This window comes from Elgaria multicarinata, chromosome 3 (assembly GCF_023053635.1).
Source record: "Elgaria multicarinata webbii isolate HBS135686 ecotype San Diego chromosome 3, rElgMul1.1.pri, whole genome shotgun sequence".
NCBI lineage: Eukaryota > Metazoa > Chordata > Lepidosauria > Squamata > Anguidae > Elgaria > Elgaria multicarinata.
Window position 1 is genome coordinate 59,908,152 of NC_086173.1, and position 22,932 is coordinate 59,931,083.

Genomic DNA, 22,932 nt, shown 5'->3' on the forward strand with positions numbered 1-22,932 from the left:
ACATTTGGTTGTGGGGTGTGTGTGTGGAGAGTCTAACAACATAGACCGCAGCCTAGCAACAGCATGATGCACCAATAGAGAAAGTGGAACAGTCGATTCCTCTGGGGGAAAACAAATGTGTTTCCAGTTTGATTTCCTTTGAAAACTGCACAAAGGAAATAAGCAAGGAACAGCTCCCTATGACCGTTGTGGTTTGACATAGGAGCAGCATAAATGTGGCCTATAAATAAAGCATGCAGGCTAATGCCAGATTCAGAAGTCCTTTCTGTACAGGATGACCATGCCTGACAGCTAATAGCCATGCCTCTCGTGTGTTACCTGGGATTGTTTGTAGAAAGGGTGTCAGACCAGAAGGAAGAGGTTTGGTATGACACTTTCTGGGCAGTGCGCTGCAAGGGGATAACAAGACCGTACTGCAGTGGCCTCTTGTGGCACTTGTCTTTCCCTTGACGAAGCAAGGAAAGGAAATGGGTCCTGCTATGAAGGCAAGGCCTAGGTCTCTCTACTCAAGGAATGCCTTGGGACCCTTGGTCATTAGGTGGCAGTTAAAGAGATTCCTTCAGTACTGTCAATTGGTACCCATTCATTTGTAGGGCTTACTGTTTTAGTGCTCTGGTTTAGGATCTGTTGCCAGGAAACCTTGTGGGAGGGGAGCCTCATTGTGCTACTCACTCTTCTCCCCGACACTGGGTAATGATGCCTCCTCCACAAAAGCATATGTGCATCTCCTCTAGTTCAGCTGATTTGGGATTGGTTCCAGGAAGAAGCAGCAGCAGAAGAGGGGGAGGAGGAGGAGTGTATCAGTTTGACCTTCCAGCCAGGTGGCATCAGTATCCACACCTGTGTGTTGCTGTGGATACTGCCTGCACCTGTCTGCTATTCAAGGATTGAAAAGGCAGGGATGGTTGCAATAGCAGCTTAGTGCTCCAATTGTCTCATGGGGATAGGTGCCATAGAAATGCCTGGCAATAGGAAAGGTGCATGGCTTATACCTAGCCAGGTGACCCAAGTAAGTGTCTTGAGTGCATGTTGCCTCAAAGTGCCCATGATGGGCTCTGGAGCTGACAAGTATCGCATCCCAGTGACCAGCATCCTGTTTGAAGAGTGGCAAAAGGGATAAAAACACCCAGCAGTGGTTGCTAGGCATGTTGTGAAACTTCTCCCTTCGCTGTGCTTCAATCCCTCCTAATACTATTAAAGAGAAGGGGCTGAGAGGAGTCCAATGGGGGGAAAGGCAAATGAAAGAGTAGAAAGTAAAGATTAGTTCACAAGGAAAGGAAATTCATAAAACCACAAACCTGACCTTACACTTCCTACAGCTGGCTAACTGTGGGGTGGCTCTGCTTCTCAACCCTTTTGTTTCTAAAACTGAGTCTCTAATTTTATGTCCTGTATTCTTTGTCTCTTGGCCTTAAATGACATTGTCCTCTCAAACTAAAGGCAGAACTGGGCATTATCTTCGTAATCCCATGAATGCAAGAGGAGGGACGCACCTGCAGGGCAGGATCAGTAGGCTTATCTTCTCCTGGGGCTGTTGATTTTCTCCTCCAAACGCCCCCCCCCCCCATCAATTTCTCCTAGTCAGTATTTCTTTCAGATTTTGGTACTTGCCTGGAGGCAAGAAACATCTTAAGTCAACCAGTGGAGGGATTGTCAAGGAGGAATTGGTGGTCAGAGAAGGATTTAGCACCCAGTTTGCCTGTCCATCCCACCCCTTGAAGGATTGCCTTCCAATTGCCTAGCTCTACCCATGTTTTCTCTATGCCTTCTAAAGAGAATGAGGTAGGATGTCTTTCCACAACTTCCCGGATTATCCTGCCTTGCCTCTCTGATCTGATGGCCTGCCTTGCATTGTTCACCCATGCTATCCTGTCTGCAATTTTAACATAGGCGTGCGCAGCACATTTCATTAGGGTGTGAACCCACAGAATTTTATTTATTTATTTTTAAAGGAGAGCATTTATTGAATACTCAATCATAAAGGACATTATTTTTATTCATTTATGTATTAAACACTGTAGATAGTGATGCCCTACTCCGTGTCTGGCTTGCCTGAGGGCTGTTGCAGGCAAGGAGGGGGAAAGAGGAGACTCTCCTCAAGCCCTAGCATTGGTGGGGCTTTGTGGTGACACTGGCTGGAGGAGGGGCTTATGAGGCAATATTAGCCTTCGGGGCTCCCAGCAGAAGGGCTCCAAGCGGAGTGATTCCTTTTCATTCCTGCTACCGGGAGCAAAGGCACACTGTTGGGGGTAATGGCAGTGGAGCAGCCAGAGGGCAACTGAAGAACTGTTCCCACTGCATCTAGATCCCCCTCTGGATCCCTACTCAGTGCCTCCTTTAATTCAGCACTTATTGCTTGAGACATTAGGGTGTGCCTGGGCACACCCAGCACGCCCATTGCGCACGCCTATGGATTTTAATTGCTCCCCCTTCCTTCTTTGCTAAGTTTCATTAGCCTGGGCAGCCTCTACGCAGGTAGATGGCAGCATGGGGTTTGTTTCTGTACTCCTTTCTTGTGGAGGCAGCATGAGCTCTTGGCATGATAAACCTGCACCTCCCTGCTGGCAGCTACAGTGAAAACCAATAAGCTCTACTACAGCTAGAAGGCCAATTCAGAAAGAAGAATTTGGGGAGATGCTCTCTGTAAAACCTGCAGTGGAGCTTCTAATGATTCTCCATATCTGACAGTATGAGTTATTATTTGCTCTGTGAGCCCTTGCCTTTTCCCTCCTTTTGTACAGCGTATAATTCCATATGCAATGGGTCGTCCCCCCCCCACAATTCCTTTCCTATTACATGTAAGGTGACCTTCAAGAACCCTGGAGCATTGGCACAATCTTGTCCAATCTTCCTGGTTGTCCTAATTTAGCATCCGTGTGTGTGTGTGTGTGTGAAAGAGAGAGAGAGAGAGAGAGAGCCTGGGGAGATGGACATGCAGTACAAGCACGACAGCTTCCCAGTAGTGCAATGTGAGCATGTAGTTATTCAGACCTTGCCAGGGTCCTTGGGGGACCAAAGGACAAACTCTCCGCCAGCTAAATGTGTGAGGAAGGGGCCAGGAGGGCTGAGAACTGCTTCATTTAGGAGCACCATCCAGATGGGAGCAATCCATTAGCCCTTAATGTTCTAGACAACAAAATTATGTGGCTTTGGCAGCTCTCCTTTAATTTTGCCCTGTCAGTCCTTTTGCCTTTATGCCTTTGGGCCTTAGAGCTTGCCCACAGGCCTGATGGTCATGCCCCCAATAGTGTGTCTTTGTGGAGGAGTTAGTGGGAGAAAAGGCGATGCTATTGATGCCAAGACACACACACACACCCTCCACAATTTGCCGCTATCCACTGTGCACATGGTGCTGGATATAGTGAATAGGAGTGAATTGGTACTAGAGAGGGTGAACAGCAAGGCCAGCACTGCAGCTGCTGTGCTTTCTTACTTTAAGCCTCTTGTACAAGGAAGCAAACTTGTCCTATATACAATGGGCAAGTCCATAAGCTAAGGAGGGTTCTGTCTAATGCCTGTACCCAGGGGTGTATGCAGAAAATTTCCTTGAGTGGGGACAAAGAAATTCTGGTGGGGCAGATTGTTTTTGGACAAAATGTGTGTGTGCGTGTGCATGCACATGCATGGATCTTGAGTGGAATCGAAGAGATCAGGGTGTTCCAAAGGGAATGTACAGTGCCCAGACCAACTTGCTTGCTACGCAGCAGGGATTCTTTGAAGGAAAACTTTGAATTCCACAGTGGTATGTGATTGCAATGCATGTACACAGTGCACAAAACTAACAACATACTTGTGAACATGATTTGTTGCTTACAGTCACATTCCATGACATTCAGAAGCCTGCACACTGCAGAAAACCCTCAGAATTAGGAATTTGACAGCACTAGTGCCAAAGACTATTATATTCAAGCTTTACATGAGGCATCAATAAACCCTAACAAAACTTTGGAGTGAGGGATAGAGATGTGAAGGCCCGGAAAAAATCAGAAAAAAATAGGAAAAAAACTAGGGGTTTTCCATTTTCCCCCAAAGCCTTTTTTTTTTGGGGGGGGGGGTTTCTGAAAAACTGAAGAAAAAAAGAGAAAAACACATTTTTCCCCATGGCTTCAAAATTTCTGGAAATTTTATACCTTTAGTGAGGGATATAAAATAAAGCTCTGGCGTGGGCTAGTCCATGAAGTCACGAAGAGTCGGAAGCAACTGAATGAATAAACAACAAGAACAAGAGGGGAAAAAACCAGATGCACAAACACAGAATATCAGACCCTGTTAAGAATGTCATATTGGGTATTTGCTGGCATCACTGCCCTTATCATAACATTCACAATTTCACATGCTGCTTCTGCTTGTATGTGCTGGTACAGGTGACATGATAACACCCCTCACTGTCAGTCCTGTTCCTTTCCACCGTAGTGACCACTGTGCACACACACACACACACACAACACCACTATGTTCCACTCCTAGAAATCCTGTGCGTTTCATGTCTATCACTTTCTGTTCTTCAGCAGATGTTTTTGCCCACACAGTCTGGCTTAGGGTGAGGAGAGCAGATTTCTGGCATGCACTCACCACTTTCATAAAGATGTAACATCAGTGTTTTCTTATCCTTGCTTCCTTGTTAATACTAAGCAAGTGGAATCATGAGAAAGAGCACTAGGGAGTTGGTTCAGCAGACCCATTCTATTTGCCAACACTGTGATACTGGCACATAAGCATCTCTGAAGGCCTCAGCCATTCCTCTTCTAATTGATGCATATGTGTGCCATGGAATCTGGATGTCTTGTGGCAGGGGAGAGGCCTGAGAGTTTCTGAGACTGTTCCCTAGTTTAACAGTGAAGGATCTACTAGAAGCAATTCCTTTGGGTGAGTTGTGAAGCCAGCTTTTTATTCCATTTCTTTCCCAGTTGCTCTTTTCCTCCCACAGCACCCTGTAGAATCCAGTTGCACCTCAATGTTCTCCCTGAAATGATGTATGAGCAAGCATAGACTATGTAGAATTTGCAGGAGCTTAGTTGGTTGAGCATGGACCTTCCATAGCTTTCTCACAGTTGTTCATCAGTCTCTAGCATTTGGTGCAGGCCATCTGAAGAATAGATAAGTATATAGCCTGAGCACCTGAATGAACTTGTACCCCTCGTAGTGAGAAATGAGTCAGAAAAAAAGTGTTATTCTGTATTTTGATATTCTTCTTTACACAAAATGTCTACATGTAAAAAAATTAATGTAAAATAATGTAGAATATAAGCTTTCCATCCTCTGGGATATGTGGGGCCATTTACAAGTCATCCTTTGACTAAAATTCTGCTAAACACAGTGTTTCCTGATAGACCATGGGAAATTTTTGGATTCTAGCTATTTCACTTTTGTCAGCTTCCATTCAGATTCAGTTCTGTAAATTAAATTATTTGCCCAATTGGAAATAGTTCATGGATTGTTTCAAAACCACCGAATTCATGAGATTATTGGCTATACCTGAAACTAGGAACATTTCTCCTGTAAAGGTGTGTGACTTGTTCATTGGCAAGAAACAACTAAGTTTGCCAGCTGCCATGCATTAGCGAGCTACACATTTTGATCTCAGGGAAGAACATCACCTACCCACAACGGAGTGGTAATTTTTGAAGGAACCTTGTAATACCCATTTTCTTTCCCTGCCATAGCATTTTCTATTTCTAGTTAAGTCAGATTTGTAAATAAGTTTTCATGGTATTTTTATTACTTTCCATCAGGGATGGACAACAGGTGGCTCCCAAAACTAGATCTGCCTATGTGGGATTTCTAGGGGAAAAGAAGTTTGCAACTAAATTTGACCCCTTTGGCATTCTGCGGCTGCTACAGACACCACATTTTTTCTGGCATTTGTGGGGGGACATGACCCCCAAATCTTCCACAGTTGCCCACCCCTGCTTTACACCCTCATTTCATGTTCTATTTTTTGTTCCCAGATTTTTTTAAAAAATATATATTGACATGGTTTTTGCATGGGGTGTACTGTAAAGTTCTTGCTTTACAATCACTTCTGTTGTGCACAATATTTGTTCAGGAGCAGCTATGCTGTTTATGTTTGGTACCATAAGATGCTGTTTACTCTTAGAGGTAGCTGATCCCAAGAGAAAACGGGTAAGCTCTTTAATATTTATAGAACAAAGATATATTCAGTAATTCCACAGGGAAGAGGTTTTTTTTAACCTTTCAGTTACTGACAATGTCATAGACAAGGGATTGCGCTCTGTCCCTGTCCGTATAGCATGTAGAACAGCTCATTTTCTTAAGCAGTCTGGGAGCATCTTGCTAAGCCTGTTTCTTCTTTTTCCTTCCAGCTGGCACTTAGAACATGCTGTTAAAAATAAGCCAACGTTTGCTGGCTATCCTTAACTACTTCAGAATTCTGTCATTGTTCCACTGACTTCAATGGCCCATTTTTCTTCTTCCTCCAATGCTTGGCAACAGTACTTTGCTACCTTCTTATTTTAGCCAAGTTACACATTGACCTGAGCTAATAAAATTGTGTGCAGTTTGGCAGCCGCAGATCAGTGACGATGGATGTTGGTTGTGGTGCTCGTGTCTTTGTCACTCTATGTTAAAGCAACTGTTTTCTGATTAAGGCAGAACTTGCTGGAGGGACATAAGGCAAAGCCAAGATTTGTCATCCTGTTTAAAATATAACCTTCTGCCCACATAATACCTACTATACCATTTACTACATACTGCTCTTAATAGTGCAGAGTGTTATTTTTCAATGACAACTACAGAATTCCAGTTTTTAGGGTCTACTTGTTATATCTTTCTTCCAAAGAACTCAGAATGGAGTACATGGGATTCCCAAGTGATTTCCAGGGCTGGCACTGGCCAAGCTGAGACTCCCTTAGTTTTAGCAATGAACTTGTGTCATGCATCTACAGACAGTTCTCTGGGCCTAGTGCAAACTTCATGATGGCGGGAACTTTCCATTTAATTCAGGATAGTTGACATTTTACAGTCACCTCCTGATGGCAAAACTGCCTATGGGTTTAGGCACCAAGGCTCAAAAGGAAATGGAAGTACTCTAGCATACAAGGATAGCAGGAAGTTTGGAGGCTGGACAGCTCCCTTGCCTTTCTTGGTAACATGAGTCACTAGAATAGACCTTTAATGTCTTAATGCCTTTCCACATGCTAAAAATAAAAATTTTGTGGGAGACTCCCACAAGCCCTGAAACAGTGCCAGAAGCATGATATCCCATTCCCACATAATGAATGGGAGGCAGCCTTACTACTGAAAGGATAGCCATGAGACTCTTTTCATTTTCATTACTGGCTTAGTGCACTGGGAGAGTATGCAACATGCTTTGGAATCTATGTGATAAAACTAGAGGTATGTGTATGTTTATCCAAAATGGAAAAGAAGTAACACAGCAAAATGCTTCTGGTGTTTTGCCACCCTTTTGGCATTAACTCCTATAGGGAAAGTACCCAGAACCAGTGTCTCTGATTATTACCAGTAGTACGTTTCTGGTAGAAATCAGGTGGTGGTGGTGATTGCTAATGATCTTCTTTCCCCTTTGGAAAACTTAATTTTAAAAATTAATTTTAAAAACCCATATGACTTGGCTGGAGTTGTAATTCTTCTGATGCACTGCTTTGGAAGATTAAACTAGAGCAGCCATCCCCAACTTGGTGACCTCCAGATGTTTTGGACTACAACTTCCATTATAGGACTACTAGCCTTTCTGGGGTCTTTCTGGCACTGATGGGAGTTGTAGCCCAAAATATCTAGAAGGCTTCAGGTTGGGGAAGGCTGAATTAGACTAATGAAGAAAAATTACCTCTTTGGGAAGAATGTTCAGAGTGTTAGCGTTTCACCATGCATAGTTTGCTTTGGGGTGGGCGTCCAAACCCTTAAGATGTAAGTTTCATAGGAGACAAATGTGAATGAACAACTTAACCATCTTTATACATAAGAGAATGGGGAAACAGATATCAAACTTCACCTGTTGGGAGTGTAGACTTATTTATAGTATGTACTTGTTCTTTTTACACTGAAACGTTGAAAACAGAGATCTCCTAGACCTGTGCCTAACCTAAGAACTCTATCTACCCGCCAACCCGGCCTGAGACCCACTAACTGCTTTAACCCACACATTGCAATGGCTCCTTCCCCAACATTTTGCCTTCCAGTTGGCTCCCCCCTCCCTTTTTGCCTTAAAATCTCCCCCCCCCCCATCCAGCCGCACTCCAGAATACAATCTATTTCAAGGGCTTTAATACTTTGTTTTTAGTTTTTGTGCATTTATATCCTACCCCCATAGATGACCTACGTGTACAGGCAGGTTGGTGTGGAAGTAGATACATTGTTGTAGGTCAGGGGCATTGAACCTTGTGGGCTAAACCTGCCCCAGTTGGCCGTGCCCACTTCTCCTGGAGCCGCCCCCTTTTCTTACCCACCAATGGTTTATTGGTTTCCTGGCATTTGTGCACATTCCCCGCCCCCTTTCGGAAAAGTTGAAATGCCTCTCCTGAAGCTTAGTGACTGGCAGCAAGAGCCTTAAGCTAACTTGTGCTTGTATTGAGGGCTTTTTCGTATCCGTTTCGTCTCTTGGCCTCACCGCTTTTGTCTTTAGCCCTGCTCTCGTTGCCATTTGCCTTCAGCCCCATTCACTGTTGGGATGTGTTCTCCAAGATAGTATTTGGCCCCTGGACTGAAAGAGGCTCAACATTGAACAAGATGGAATAGTGGGCAACGTTGTCGCTGAATGCTAGCAGGTCTGGAAACAAAGCCCTATGAGGAGAGACTGAAAGAACTGGGCATGTTTAGCCTGGAGAAGAGAAGGCTGAGGGGAGACATGATAACACTCTTCAAGTACTTGAAAAGTTGTCACACAGAGGAGGGACAGAGTGCAGGACATGGAATAATGGGCTCAAGTTACAGGAAGCCAGGGGGTTGTGGGCTCTAGAGGCATTCAAGAGGCAGCATCTGGACAACCATCTGTCAGGGATGCTTTAGGGTGGATTCCTGCATTGAGCAGGTGGTTGGACTCAATGGCCTTATAGGCCCCTTTATTATTCTATGATTCGAAGTATTATTTCTTTACTGTCATATTTGAGCAGGGAATTGCTGAGCAGCTGCCACAAATCCCTGTCATCTTTGCTGGATTATAAACCTTTTGTGCTTTGCAAGTCATATAAATAAATAATATAGCCTTCTTTGTCCAAAAACCTTTGCCTGAAACCCTGTATTTGCTGTAGAACTTGCTGGAAATTCTTGCAAAAAGAGAAGGGGGCTCTTACAGAATCTTTATATTTACTACCCTGTGTAGCTTGCATCTAATTCAAGGGCAACCTCTCCCTCCAGGAGTGTTTATTGGGTCTAGAAATTACAGTTTCAACTCATCCCATAATGAAGTGGGTTTTATAATCTACAATGACTGGTGAGTCCTCTTGTAACATGGCAGGGAGAGCCATTACTGTTCATAAAACCATCTAAGTGGAGTGCTATGGGGATAGAGCTAGGGGAGAGAAAGTTCTTCCATCAGGCCTGTTACATCCATCATATGAAAGAGATGCAAAAGGGCATAAGCACTTTATTGTTTTTCCTTGGCTAGACATGCACTAAGCTTAGAAGCTTTGTCCTTGTATGATGAGATCTAAGTGTCATTCTTGCCAAATTTAAAATGCAACAGTCAGGAGCAAATGGATGGAGAAACTGTACTTGGCTCTTGATGAATGAAGTGTACTATCACTGTGGAGTTCAACACAGTGGAGGCTGGTGGTTCCGATGCCAGTGGGGCAGTGAATCTGCTCTGGATTTCAATCAGAACCAGTTAGAATCCTAAAGCATCTATCCAAGATGGACAGCTCCTTTAGAGTTCTCACTGAAACCTGGAGCAAATTCACTTCCCTCCCCCCTCCAGCCATGGCAGCAGAAATCTTTCTTTTGGGACATTTGTGCTAGTATAGAAAAAATGGCCCACTTGCTGAACCACTACACAGATGCAGCTTTCTCTCCAAAGAGAGAGGCAGGTTGTTGTTGTTGTTGTTGTAACTACTACTACTACTACTACTACTATTACTCTGTAGGGCTGTAAAATGGCCCTTATATCAGGTGATTTTCCTCATCCCACACTTCTCTGTTACTGTTGGAGGTAATATTTTAATAGGCCCCCAACCCATGGCACATTTTGTGAATTGCTTTATCTGGGATAGTGAGTGGTTTAAAACCATCTCAAAGATTTCTAGTTAGAAAAGCCATAATGATTATTTTTGTTTTTATTAATAACCCTGTAATGACTTCTATAACAATATGAATAGTTCATGAGAGCGGATGGGGAAAGGATGATTTAGAACTGTCTGAGAGATTTCTAAGCATAATTCTCAGCTGAAGCAACATTGTGTAGCTTGATTCAGTTTCTGAGAGCTAATTTAGACTGGCTTTCTCTCACACACTTATTAATTACATTTTTATCCTGCCCTTCCTCCATGGAACTTGGGATGGCTTACAAGGTTCTCATCCTGCCCTCCATTTTGTCCTTACAACAGTTCTGTGAGGAAGGTTAGGCTGAGAGATAGTGACTGGCTCAAGACCACTATGCCTAAGTCATGATTTGAACCCAGGTCTCCCTAGTCAGACACTCTGTCCACCAGCCCCAGCACATCTTCTCAGGTGTGCCATTCAAGTGTACCTTAAACAAGCAGCAAAGGCAGGCTTTTGTTTGAGTAACTGAGGGGCATCAAATAATCTCTAGGCATAACCACACAGCCCAAGCCAGTACTCTATCCATTATACTGCACTGACTCTCAGAAGGGGAAGAAATATACTGTGGGACATTCTAAAGGTGGTGTAGGTGGGTTTTAAAAGTTGTCCTTAAGGCCACAATAACCCTTTAAATAACCAAATTAAGCATTTCTAAGCTGGGCTTAGGGTCCAATCCTGTGCATGTTTAAGCAGAAAAAGACCCCACAATTTCCAGCATGTTCTAGGGCATGCTGGCAGTTACAGGACATTTTTCTGTCTAAACATGGATGGGATTGGACCCAAAGCCTAACTTAGAAAAGCTTAATTTGGTTATTTAAAGGTTTATTGAAATTCCAGACATCTCCCAGTTTTTGCTGTGCGTTGAAGGCAATATTGCTCCAACTTCCTTTTCTGGAGATTCCATGGCTTTAATTGGGCTTGTCCTTGTTGTAGAATCTTAAAAATATAAGAGATCATATAGGCCTTTAACGTTTTGCTCCAAGACAAAATCACCTAAACCATCCACAACGTGTACCAATGCACACTTTACTTTAAAAAAAACAACTACAATGAGCCACACTCCACAACTTCCGATTGCTTAATATTTGGTTTGTCTTAATCATAGAATCATAGAATAGTAGAGTTGGAAGGGGCCTATAAGGCCATCGAGTCCAACCCCCTGCTCAATTTAACCTAGATCCATTTTCTGATGGATTAAACCTGTTGTTTCTTCTCCTTTCTTCCATCAATAGTGGCTCATTATTTGACTAGTGTGACAACCCTGCACTGAATTCTCTCAGCTTCTATTTTTCTTGCGGCTAAACACACACCAAATTCCTCAATGACTTCCCTTCTGCACCTGCTATCATGCCTGCAGCATTACATCATTGTAAATTTGTCAAAGTTGTTTTTGAACTGTGGCATATAGAAATGAACCTGTCACTTACTTCATGTATTTATTGTAAGTCACTCCGGGAGCCTTTTTCAGCTGAAGTGCTGGGTAAAAATCCATCATGTTATTTAATTAGTTTATTTATTTGCAATATTTATATAGGCCGCCCAATAACAGTGTTCTCTGGGCAGCTCACAAAACGTAAAATATTAAAATACAGTGATTTAAAACGACAAATCACAGCATCACATTTCTTGTTGGAAGCAGAGAAAATCAAACCAAATTATCCAGCGAATTGCAGATAAAAACGATGAATTAAAATTCACAGATGGCAGTTTTCAACGGTCTGTAAGTATAAAAAGGTCTTCTCCTGGTGCCAAAATGACCATAAAGAAGGTGCCATGTGAGTCTCTACGGGAGGACATTCTACAACTAGAGGGCCACCACTGCAAAGGCTCTCTCTGTGGTAGTCATGCACTTCACTTCACCTGTCAGGGCATCCAGAGCAGAGCCTCTGATGAGTCCTTAAGGTTTGGTACATTATATATGAGAAGTCCTGAACTTTTCAGGGCTTACTGGGCTAAGTGAGCAGCAACCATGAATGCTGCTAGGAAGTGCACTCATAACGCAGAGGGAAGGAGTACCTCCTTGAAAGATGGTTATCTTTGATTTCCAGAGTCCTGTAAATTCCCTTCTATTTCTGGTTTTATTGATGGCTTTTATTGTTGTTTTTATTTTTATTTTATTTATTTTTATTTTATTTATTTATGTATTACATTTTTATACCGCCCAATAGCCGAAGCTCTCTGGGCGGTTCACAAAAATTAAAACCATAATAAAACAACCAACAGTTTAAAAATACAAATACAAAATACAGTATAAAAAGTACAGTGTAGGCGCCAGGCGGACCTCTCTGGGGAGCTCATTCCACAGCCGGGGTGCCACAGCAGAGAAAGCCCTCCTCCTAGTAGCCACCTGCCTCACTGCCTTTGGCAGGGGCTCACAGAGAAGGGCCCCTGTAGATGATCTTAAGGTCCGGGCAGGTACATATGGGAGGAGGCGTTCCTTTATTGGGTTTATGTTTTTATCGCTTGTAACATTTTAACTGTTTTTATATATTTTAGTGTTGTAAGCCGCCTTGGGAGGGCTTCTGCCCAGAAAGGCAGCCAAGAAATATTTTAAATAAATAAACAATAACAGATAGCACAAATAACAAGCATACTGACTTTGTCCGTGCTGTACTGGTTAAAAGTTTCTTTTAACGTGTGTAGATAGCAAGTCACGATTGACCCTGAATGGGTTTCAGTCAGTAACTTTGGAGTAATGCCACTCCTCTGGTATGCTTGCCTAATAATTCAGGAGCCCTTAAACTCATCGTTGCAGCACATTTGAAAAGCTTTAGGTCTTGGGCAGGGAGCACTGCGTCTCTGAAGTGTCTGCTAGACAAGCATGCTAGAGTTTGTAGCTGGATGCTTGCATATCAATACCCTGAGATCAAAAGCCATGAGTCTAGACTGGCCTGGTTCAAACAACATGCTAAACCATGCTGCTTAACCATAAAATGGTTAATGAAATTCCGTTAACCATTCTGTTAACCATTATGTGGTTAAGCAGCATGGTTTAGCGTGTTGTCTGAACCAGGCCTTTGTGGTTAAGCAGCATGGTTTAGCGTGTTGTCTGAACCAGGCCACTGTGTATTTATGTAAACCATGTTCAAAGCATAAAGGAGGAGATGGGATCGCAGGGGGGATTCCTTGCATGATCTAGGAGATACAGGGCTTTGGCTTCTGCTCATTTGTCTGATAGGCAGCTTTAGCGATGGAAGTGTAAGTAGTTTAGAAGCTTAGCACAAAGCTTGTGGTACGTTTAAAAGGTCTTTCAGGGAGCTTCTGAATTACGTGTGTGTGATCTGTAATTAGAAATATAAACAGCACAGCGTGGGGAGGGCTGTTTTTCATGTCTTAGTGCAGCATCGTGCCTCAGTCAGAATTTGCACGCTGCGCACACTCTAGCTGCAAGGGCATCTTTTGCATATATTCAGTTGCTGTGCAGACTGGTCAACACAGCACTTTTGTGGCAGTGGGAGCTGGATGGGCCCATTGAACAATCTCAGTTGCTCTGTCAACAAGCTGTCAAGTCTTGGGGTGCTTTTGTTTAATGCTAGTTCAGTCCATTGGGCAGGAAGTGAGGGGACAGACACAGGGAACACATCCAAGTTCCGGACCTAGTTTACATTACTAGTTAGTTGTGAAGTGTGTTTTCCGGAAAATTTTGAATTGGAAAATTTTCAGTTTGCATCAGAAAATGTTCTGATGCCTTAAAAAGGGTGATGCAATTTAGCATGTTTATTTTACTTGTCTTTAGTTAAAAATAAAGCTTAAAAAAAAGAAAGAAAAACACCTGGTGTTAATTTTTTTTCTCCCAATACACCACAAATATTTAACCTGAAATAATTGAAGGGAAAATTAAAGAACAGTTCATGGATAATATCCGGTTACACACTAGCGCTAGCACAAGTGATGTTGCTAGGGCAATGGAGAAAAGTGGCAATTTGCTTTTGACATTTGACAGCAAATTGTTGCTTCCTCCCCCCCACTGCCCTAGTAAGCGCTATTTTATGCAGCACACGCATTTGTTTGCACGAGCACAACAGCATTAGCACTAGCACTGAGGCACAGTTGGGTATGACCCGCTGTGATTTAATGTTATATTATGTGGGGAATTTTATTGGAATACTTATTGGAATTTTAAGGAGAACAGATTGTAACATTTTTCTCCCTCTCTCAAAATACTAGAACTCAGGGTCATCCCATGAAGCTGATTGGTGGGAGATTCAGGACAAATAAAAGGAAGTACTTCTTCACACAGTGCATAGTTAAATTATGGAAATCACTACCACAAGATGTAGCGATAGCCACCCATTTGGATGGCTTTTAAAGGGGGTTGGATACATTCCTGGAGGAGAAGGCTATCAATGGCTACTAGCCCTGATGGCTATGTGCTACCTTCAGTATCTGAGGCAGTAAGCCTAAATGCACCAGTTGCTGGGGAACATGGGTGGGCGGGTGCTGTTGCACCATGTCCTGCTTTGTTGGTTCCTGGTCAATGGCTGGTTGGCCATTGTGTTCACAGAGTGCTGGACTAGATGGACCCTCAGTCTGATCTAGCATGGCTCTTCTTATGTTCTTATTGTTTAAATATAAGAAAAAAAACAAGACACTGAACACTGTTGACCCACTAATACATTTTAGCAACCCAAAGAACTGTGAATGATATGCTGACAGCCAATCATCTACAACTTTGAAACAGCCAAGCTTGCCTGATACTGTATTTGTCAATGACATCCATTCATTTTTACTAATGAAATCGAAGAGGGCAGTGTGCCCACAAGTGAGCTTAGTGGAAAAACATGGGTATGGACAATTAATAGTATAATTATGATGTGTGCTCCTGTTATCATCTGGATGAACATGGTGACATATCTAAGTCATGGTGACATGCACACAGTGATACTGTGCTCATGTTATTAAATTATAAAACCTTTTAATTGCCAAGTGGGAGTGAAACTGTTCTATAGTGACCATGAGGAGGATTAGCAACTAGTGACAATGGTGGTGAAAAGGTAGAGGCTCTGAGGGAGGGGGGCATTAAGGGTGTCTTTCCTAAGGACCCCCGAAAGCCTGGAGCCGGCACTGCCTACTTCCCCCATTTCCTCCACAGCAGGGAAATTAGAACTTTGTTCCTTTCCGGCCAGCCGATGTTGATGAATCAATTTTGAGATACATTAAAGTGTGGTAATATTGTCATTCAGTAAACATGGCCTCCCATCTGTACAGGCATCACTACGAGAACTAATTATGCTGGCTTGTTAAGCACGAAGTCACAAGGAAGCAAAGCATAAACAGTTCTGGGTTTGTTCGTGCGGCTGCCTTGTTTGCTGCAAGGCTGCAAGGCTGCGGGCATTCAACATTTAACATGATCAAGTTTCTCTTTTATATAAGCACTCTCATTAGGGATGCATGACAGGCTCCATGTCTGCTGGCAAGCTCTCCAGCCACATTTTCCAGTGAGAAACTTTACACTGGGACTGAAGTTTTACCCTCACATTAGGCATATCCTAGAATCCAGAGCAGGGGTGGGCAACTTGTGGCCCTCCAGATATTTGGGCCTTTAACTCCTATGATCCCTCATCATTGGTTGTGCTGGCTAGGCAAGATGGGAGTTGTAGGTCTAAACATTTGGAGGGCCACAAGTTTCCCACCCGATCGAGAGAACATAAAAACACAAGAAGAGCCCTGCTGGATCAGACCAAGGGTCCATCTAGTCCAGCATTCTGTTTACACAGTGGCCAAACAGCTGCCCAGGGTAAACTCACAAGTAAGATATGAGTACCAATAGTACCCTTCCTGCCTGTGATTCACAATAACTGGTGCACATAGGCTTACTTCCTCTGAATTTGGGGGGTAGCATATAGCCACCAGGACTGATAGCCATTGATAGCCTTTTCCGCCAGGAATTTATCTAATCTCCCTTTAAAGCCATCCAAGTTGGTGGCTATCACTACAACTTGTTGTAGTGAATTCTATGGTTTAACTATGTGCTGTGTGAAGAATGCTCTGACATGTATGTGTGTGTTTTCAGAGTGAGGGGTGGGGAAGGATTGTAACTCTTAGACGGGTGGCGGGAAAATAACTATTAAGGCAAAAGGACTGTCTAGAATTTGGCCTGATTCACACATGCATGCTCTGTGACATAGATGTAGGATAGCATGTCTCATGGAACTTTTGTATCACTTTACCACATCTTACCCCAAGCACAATGTAGTTGGTTTGTACATTCATCTGCTTGTCATAATGTACAATGATTACATAGGGATCAAGTAATCTTTTTTGCACAAGATTTTACCCATGGTCCAGTTTCCCCGTTAAACTGCAATTCAAAAATAAAATAGCCTTTCAAAATAAATGTTTCTGCATAACTTGATACTTTTTAACTGCCAAAAACTGCTCTGCAACTTTCAGGGAAGTATGAAATCTGGTGGATAGCTAAGTTCCAATGCATGCATTTGTCCTAGAGGTGTAGATCTCAGGTGGTTATGTATAGGATTTGCAAATCCTGAATTCCTCAAGCATCCCTAGTTGTACATACATGTATGATACCGGAGATGGGCCATGGAATGTGAACCGGGTAAAGTGGGAGGGACACAGAATGGGGAGACGAGGTGCGAGTTAAAAACTATTGGCACAAGGAAAGAGGAAGAAGTAGAGGAGAATGGAATGGTTGGAGAAGAAAAAGATAGGAGCAGCTGAGGAGAAAGTCAAAAGAAGGCATCAGTGGGATGGTGAAGAGAAAGAGGCAGAGCAACCTTTAACCACTCAGGAGCAGAAGTCTGAGGAACTGCCACTGCCCCATTAACAGAAACGTTAAATTTGTAATTCACTGTGGTTTAGAGTTAGGATCGTTGGCATTTGGCATATATACTCCTATTTGTTCTTAATTAGCATGGCTACTTACTGAAAATCCTAAAGTCAAGTATGTGCTGTTATATATTTATTTGTTTATTTCTTGCATGGTTGCAATCTACCCATTCTCATCCTGATTGTAGAAACCTGAAAAATCGCCATTTGAGGTCCGGTAATGGATGGGTGGCAAATGTAGGAAAGAACTTTGATTGTGCTGAATGTGCAATAAATATTATTTTAAAATTTGCACCAATGTTGTCTTAAGCCTCGTAAGATTAGAGGATATATAAATTGACTTACAATAGATGTTGGAGCTGTGGAAACCAAGGGGCTAATAGTATACATGTTTTGGCATTGTGCAAAAATTAAATCTTATTAGACCTTGATTTTGCATTTCACTGAAGGGAATGGATAAATTCCAGGATGGTATTTGACTGTAGTGTTTATTTTCATTTGTTGAAAATGTTTCAGAAAATGATTTATTTTGTGTTCCTATATTGTTTTGAAATTTTTAAAAAATGTGTATTAAAATTCTATGTTCACTCTCTGAAGTCCTACAGACACATGCCATGTTGATGGAATTCAGAAACCTAGAAATGTTCTCATTCATTAAACCCCATTTTAGCATCCATATATACATGAATCCCTTGATACCTGATGCTTCAGAATCATACAACTTTTAAACTCTGAGGTTCCAAAGATGTACAGTACAATTCTGTTGTTGTTTTTACATAGTTAGGTTTTTTAAAGTTCTTGGAATTGGTTCTTTCCCTGGAATAATAGTGGCTAAGGACCAGTTGATTGGGGTGGTGGGAGGCGGGGGAGAAAGAGTTCTTTTGATAGATGCCAATTTGGCAAACATCAATATACAGCATTTCTATTTGAAGAAAGAGAGCCTACTCATCCCAGCTGTTAGAGATAGAATTGACATAAGGTGTTTAGAAAGCTTTCAGATAGGAGGGGTTCTTTACTGAAATACGAATCCAAAGTCTTTAGATTTTATAGTTTTGCTATGAAGAGCAAATTGTTGTAATAGATTAAGAATATCTCTGTTGGGAAAGCATGATGGGCATGCATATTCTGGAGACAAAAATGATAAAATGCATGTAGTTACAAAAGCCGTGTGAACGGTTACTAAAAAGAGAGGAAAGGAATCAGCTGTTTTATGTAGAGACCAGGAGAAGGGCAAAGGGTTAATTTAAAGCTCCTTTACATTAAACATTATCTAAAGCCATCCTGTCTGATAATGATTGGGAAGGTTATTATTTAGGTTGCATAATCAAGAACGTTGTCTGGTTGTAGTGCCTTGGGAGTCAGAAAGTTTCTGGACCAGAGGTATCTGCCCAAATCATTAATGCCAGGTTGATTTATGGACATGGTTGAATAAAAAGCCACATGTATCAGTGGTTTTATCACATGAGTGTTTATTTACATCAGAGGAATGCAGTTTATGCAAGGTAAAGGAGTAAAAACATTAGATCAATGTGCTGCAGTATTGAAAAGGACAATTTCAGTGTTAGGCTTGTGCTATTTCCCCAGTAAAACAATAATGGCATATCTATGACACATCTATGTTTAACTTTCTGGTTACCTCTCTTAAAAAGAATGTGAGGTAGAACATCTTGTTCATGGAGAAATGTTTAGGAAGTTGAGGCTTTTTAGTTGCTGAGGCAAAATGACTTGGGACAAGTTAGAGATTATTTATGAGATTATGTATAAATGAAAATTATATCTATATCTACCTATAGGTATTATCTCTTTCAAAACACTAGAGAATCTTCTGATGAAAATGATCAGCAAGAAAGGATAAAGAAAAGGAAGTACTTTCTCACACAGAATGAAATTAAGAAATTCTTTGCCATCAAATGTGGTGATATTGGCTATGGACTTACATGGCCTTTTAAAAAATTAAACATATTCATGGACAGTAAACCTCTGTGGCTCTTAGTCATGATATCTAAGAATGAAAAATCATGTTCAGAGGCAATATTCCTATAACAGCCAAATCTAGCAACATGCAACAGGGAATAGCTGTCTATTGGTTGGCATCTGCCAACCATTTTGGAATAAGGCCATTCTTATGCTCTTATTGTTCTAGCCCAAGAGAAATTCCTAGAGTTGTCTTTGTATTTATTAGAGCAGAAATAAAGGTAATGTTTAAAATTGGGCTTGATATCTATTGATGCAAAGGTCAAACTTTCAACCACAACAGGTTCTTCTTGAAAGGTGAAGTCCAATTTTGTAGTGGTCTTTGAACCATGAAATTGGCATTCGATCTGCAAAATCAGCTTTGAGATATCCGCTCTGGAGGATGATAGCCGAGTAACAGCAAAATCACTCTTTTTCCATGCTTGCTTGCATTCCGTGAAATATTGCTATTCAGTTTAAAAGCCTTTATATGTCAGACTTCCAGACAGGTGTTTGAAATTGGGGAATCTACACAATTTATGCACATGTACCATGTAAATAGGGGTGAGGAATTCTCTGTACATATTTTCCAAGATATGTGTCAGACCCACATCCTGTTGAGGCACGGTGAAGGAAGGCAAAGGTGAACACTGTCCATAGTCAGCAAGGAGCAGGAAAGCAGGGTCTTCTAGTGTCAAAAGACCAAACCTGACCCAGAAGTCTTTGAAGACTGGGGGTCGGGGGAGGAGGATCATCTGATCCATTCTCCCATGTTGATGTGAAGAGGCTTTGTTATTGGCATGGCTGGACACACCCACTAGTTCCTATCTCTTGAGCTTAGTTTTGTAGTGATGCACAAGCTGAATCCCCATCTGACAGTCCCCCAAGATTCTGTGTTTAGAACGCTCTGCAAGCTCATGTCCTGATACCACGTCTCAAAGCCCATAAAATATACATTTACCGTCAATGCAAGAGTTTGTTTCTAGTCTTTTGGAGAAGGGGTTGTTCTTTTGGCTTGCGACTTTTAAAGCTCAGTGCAGAATACCATAGCAAACTTTGGATTGTGATAAGGCACTATTTGCTTTAAATTTCATTTTTATTACCTATTTCTTTATTACATTTCTATATCACCCAATAGCTGAAGCTCAAGTGTACATTTGAGAACTGTAACTATACTCAGATGTATGTCATGTATGCCTTTCCTGTCTCTCCACCAGTTGTATGTGTTTGGTAGTAACCCTTTCCCACAGTTGCCCCCTTTCCTGTTTCCAGTGCCATTACTACCAAGTCATTAATCATGGTCACTGTGATGTTGGAATAGGGGGTTATTTATAAATACCTTAGTTTATAATAATCCTCCCAATAACCAGTGATCTCTAAATACATTATCTAAATAATTTATTCTCTAAATAAATAAATAAGATGAGAGGGGAAAGGGCAAAAGATAGGTGAGTGGAAGATCATGGCATACAAGACCAAGAGAATCAGGAGATGTTCTGTGTCATTGGGACTACACAACTGATACCAGGCTTATCCCATGGAGGGTGACCCTAGGTCAACTACAGATGAGGCATCACACCACCAAGCATTAAGGAGGACGCTCAGGCCCAGTGTCTCTCTGTGTAGCAATAATCATTGCTACAATCCCCAGTTGACAGAATTTGCTTGTATAATGTAGTGGGTTTAGGATTTCTTTCTCTTGAATGATTTTTTCCTCCTTTTTTTTTTTCTTTAGAGCTGAAAAAACAGAAGTTCTGAGTGAAGATCTCTTGCAGGTACAGTGACTTTCTTTCTTTCCTACACCTTTTGCCCGGTAAACACTAAAATCATTAATCATTTAATATTTTACACTGCTCCATTCATAAAATAGAAAACCAGTCTTGCAAGCAGCCAGTTTAACAGGGGCTCCTGTGTGCCAAGTAGGAAGATAATGGTTCCGTTCAGACAACATGTTAGTCCACTCAACGGTTGAGTTTTTAGGGGATACTACCCACACAACATGTTCTAACTACACTGTTGTGTGACTGTGGGCTACCATGGTTGAATAATATCCATTGTGGCCTTTGATTGACAGTTCTTCCACCCTCTCTCCTCCCCCGGTCCTCCTGATGGTATCTCATCAGCCATTGCTGCAAAAAACCAATCCCGGCAACTTTCCTAGAGCAGCACTCGCTCCTTTTGCCACTCTTGCCAGAGAACTCTGTAGCCAGTGGGAAAAGTCAACGCAACACAACGGAAAACTCCACAGAGCCCACCACACCACACAACGATTGTGCAGGAACTCTCCTCTGCACAGCGTGGATATTCAGCGTGGAACGTTTTCCAAAAAAACTCCACCGTTTGGATGAATTTTCCCACCAAACAATACGTTTCTCAATGGTGGTGTAAAAACTCCACCATGGAGTTCTAAAACCACTGTTGACTAATGTGTTGTCTGAACTGAGCCAATGTCTGGCTTAGAGTTAGTGTTCTGAAGAGGGGTGAGGGGGAAGGAATTGACCACTGTGGTGCAGGGGCTCTTTTTGAAGATAATTTTTAAAAAGCTTGAAGCTCTGCTATTTATTATGTATTGGAAACTTCTTTTTTTGGGTTAGAAAACTTCAATGGTTTTGTAGTTAGATAATATTAGATTGTATTTTTTGGAAGTGTAATTAATTAAAATAAAATTTAAAATAAATAAATGTACAAAAAAAATTTCCTGGGCTTAGACATCATAGCACTCTCCCCTGCCTCCCCATAGAATATATGTAGGACCATTCTACATGTTCAGAAGAAGAAGCTCATAATACAGGCCTCCAGGGAATTGTACTACTTCAGAATGGAAGTGTGAGGATTCACAAGATAGGACGTGCCTGAACACATCCCTTTTCCATGAAGTAGATAATATAAAACTGCCTTTTTATTTTATTTTTAAGTACAGGCTCTTGTGTATACGGAAGAAATGGGGCTCTGCTCTTCATGTGCATGAACCTGCTCTATATGTACAACTACCAACATAGTTTAGACCATCCCCCCAAATGTAAGAGGCATGGGAAGGATCAGTGCAAGCAAAGTCTTCATCCTCCTCTAATAGGATGAGATAGGAAATGATATCTGTGTGCTTCAGGGAATAACATTAGTGGTCATGCAAAATGGAGATATGAGATATTTAGCGAAGTCCACATGCTGAACTTCAACGGCCAATGGATCTCTCACCTCCACTGGCAATTCTCAAACCTGAAGTTAGGAAAAAAACTGTTCTTGCTTATGGCAAGGAGCAGGTAGATGCCTCAAGCAATATACATATTGGCTCTGAAATTATTACGGGTGGAGGCTTTGTTGTTTAATTCTGTAGTAGCACACAACTGTAGAGAGTATATAAGACATGTATCGTCAGTAGAGCAGTTTCCTTTCTTTGTGGATAGCTTGCTAGCAGGTCATCTAGGGTGTGGCTTTTTGTAGGGCAGAGAGTCTTGAGAGACTCCTTACTTTTATTATGAATAGTTACTCCTGAATTTGGCTCCTTGTTGAAGGCCAGAATATTTTATACTTAAGTTGCTGTTTTATTGCTTCCCCTGCTATCCAAAGGGTTAATAGTATTAGCTTTTCAGTATTCCACATCCCCAATAATATGGTTTCTCTATTTAGATTCATGTTTTCTCCAAGCCACTAAACTTCAAGTTTCAAATGGCTTCTGTATTTCTGGTTAGTGACTTATCCTGCTGAGCTCTACGCAATGTCTCCAGTTCCTGGACCGAACATCTGCCAGGGGAATCGGTAAAAAAAGAAGAAGAAAAAAGTCTCAGTAGGAGCCTCTGCTTTCTCTTTTCAAGCCCCAAAATCAATACTGCGAAAGCTAATGGGGTGACGAAAGTGTTCCCCTGCAACCGCTCTACCTAGGATGTGTCTCAAATGAGCTGTTCATGTCTGCATTTCATCCCTTTCCTTTGAAAACAGGAAATACTCAGGGTGGCATAG

General features: G+C 42.0%; 1 protein-coding gene across 3 annotated transcripts in view; it reads left to right on the forward strand.

The window, feature by feature from the left end:
- Window positions 1-22,932, forward strand: part of ARHGAP44 (Rho GTPase activating protein 44) — a 109,785-nt gene that overhangs the window by 44,281 nt on the left and 42,572 nt on the right. For all 3 annotated transcript variants that reach the window (XM_063120424.1, XM_063120425.1, XM_063120426.1), the window contains exon 2: window positions 20,711-20,750. In XM_063120424.1, coding sequence (XP_062976494.1) covers window positions 20,711-20,750 — 40 coding nt within the window. The remainder of the gene's footprint in view (window positions 1-20,710; window positions 20,751-22,932) is intronic.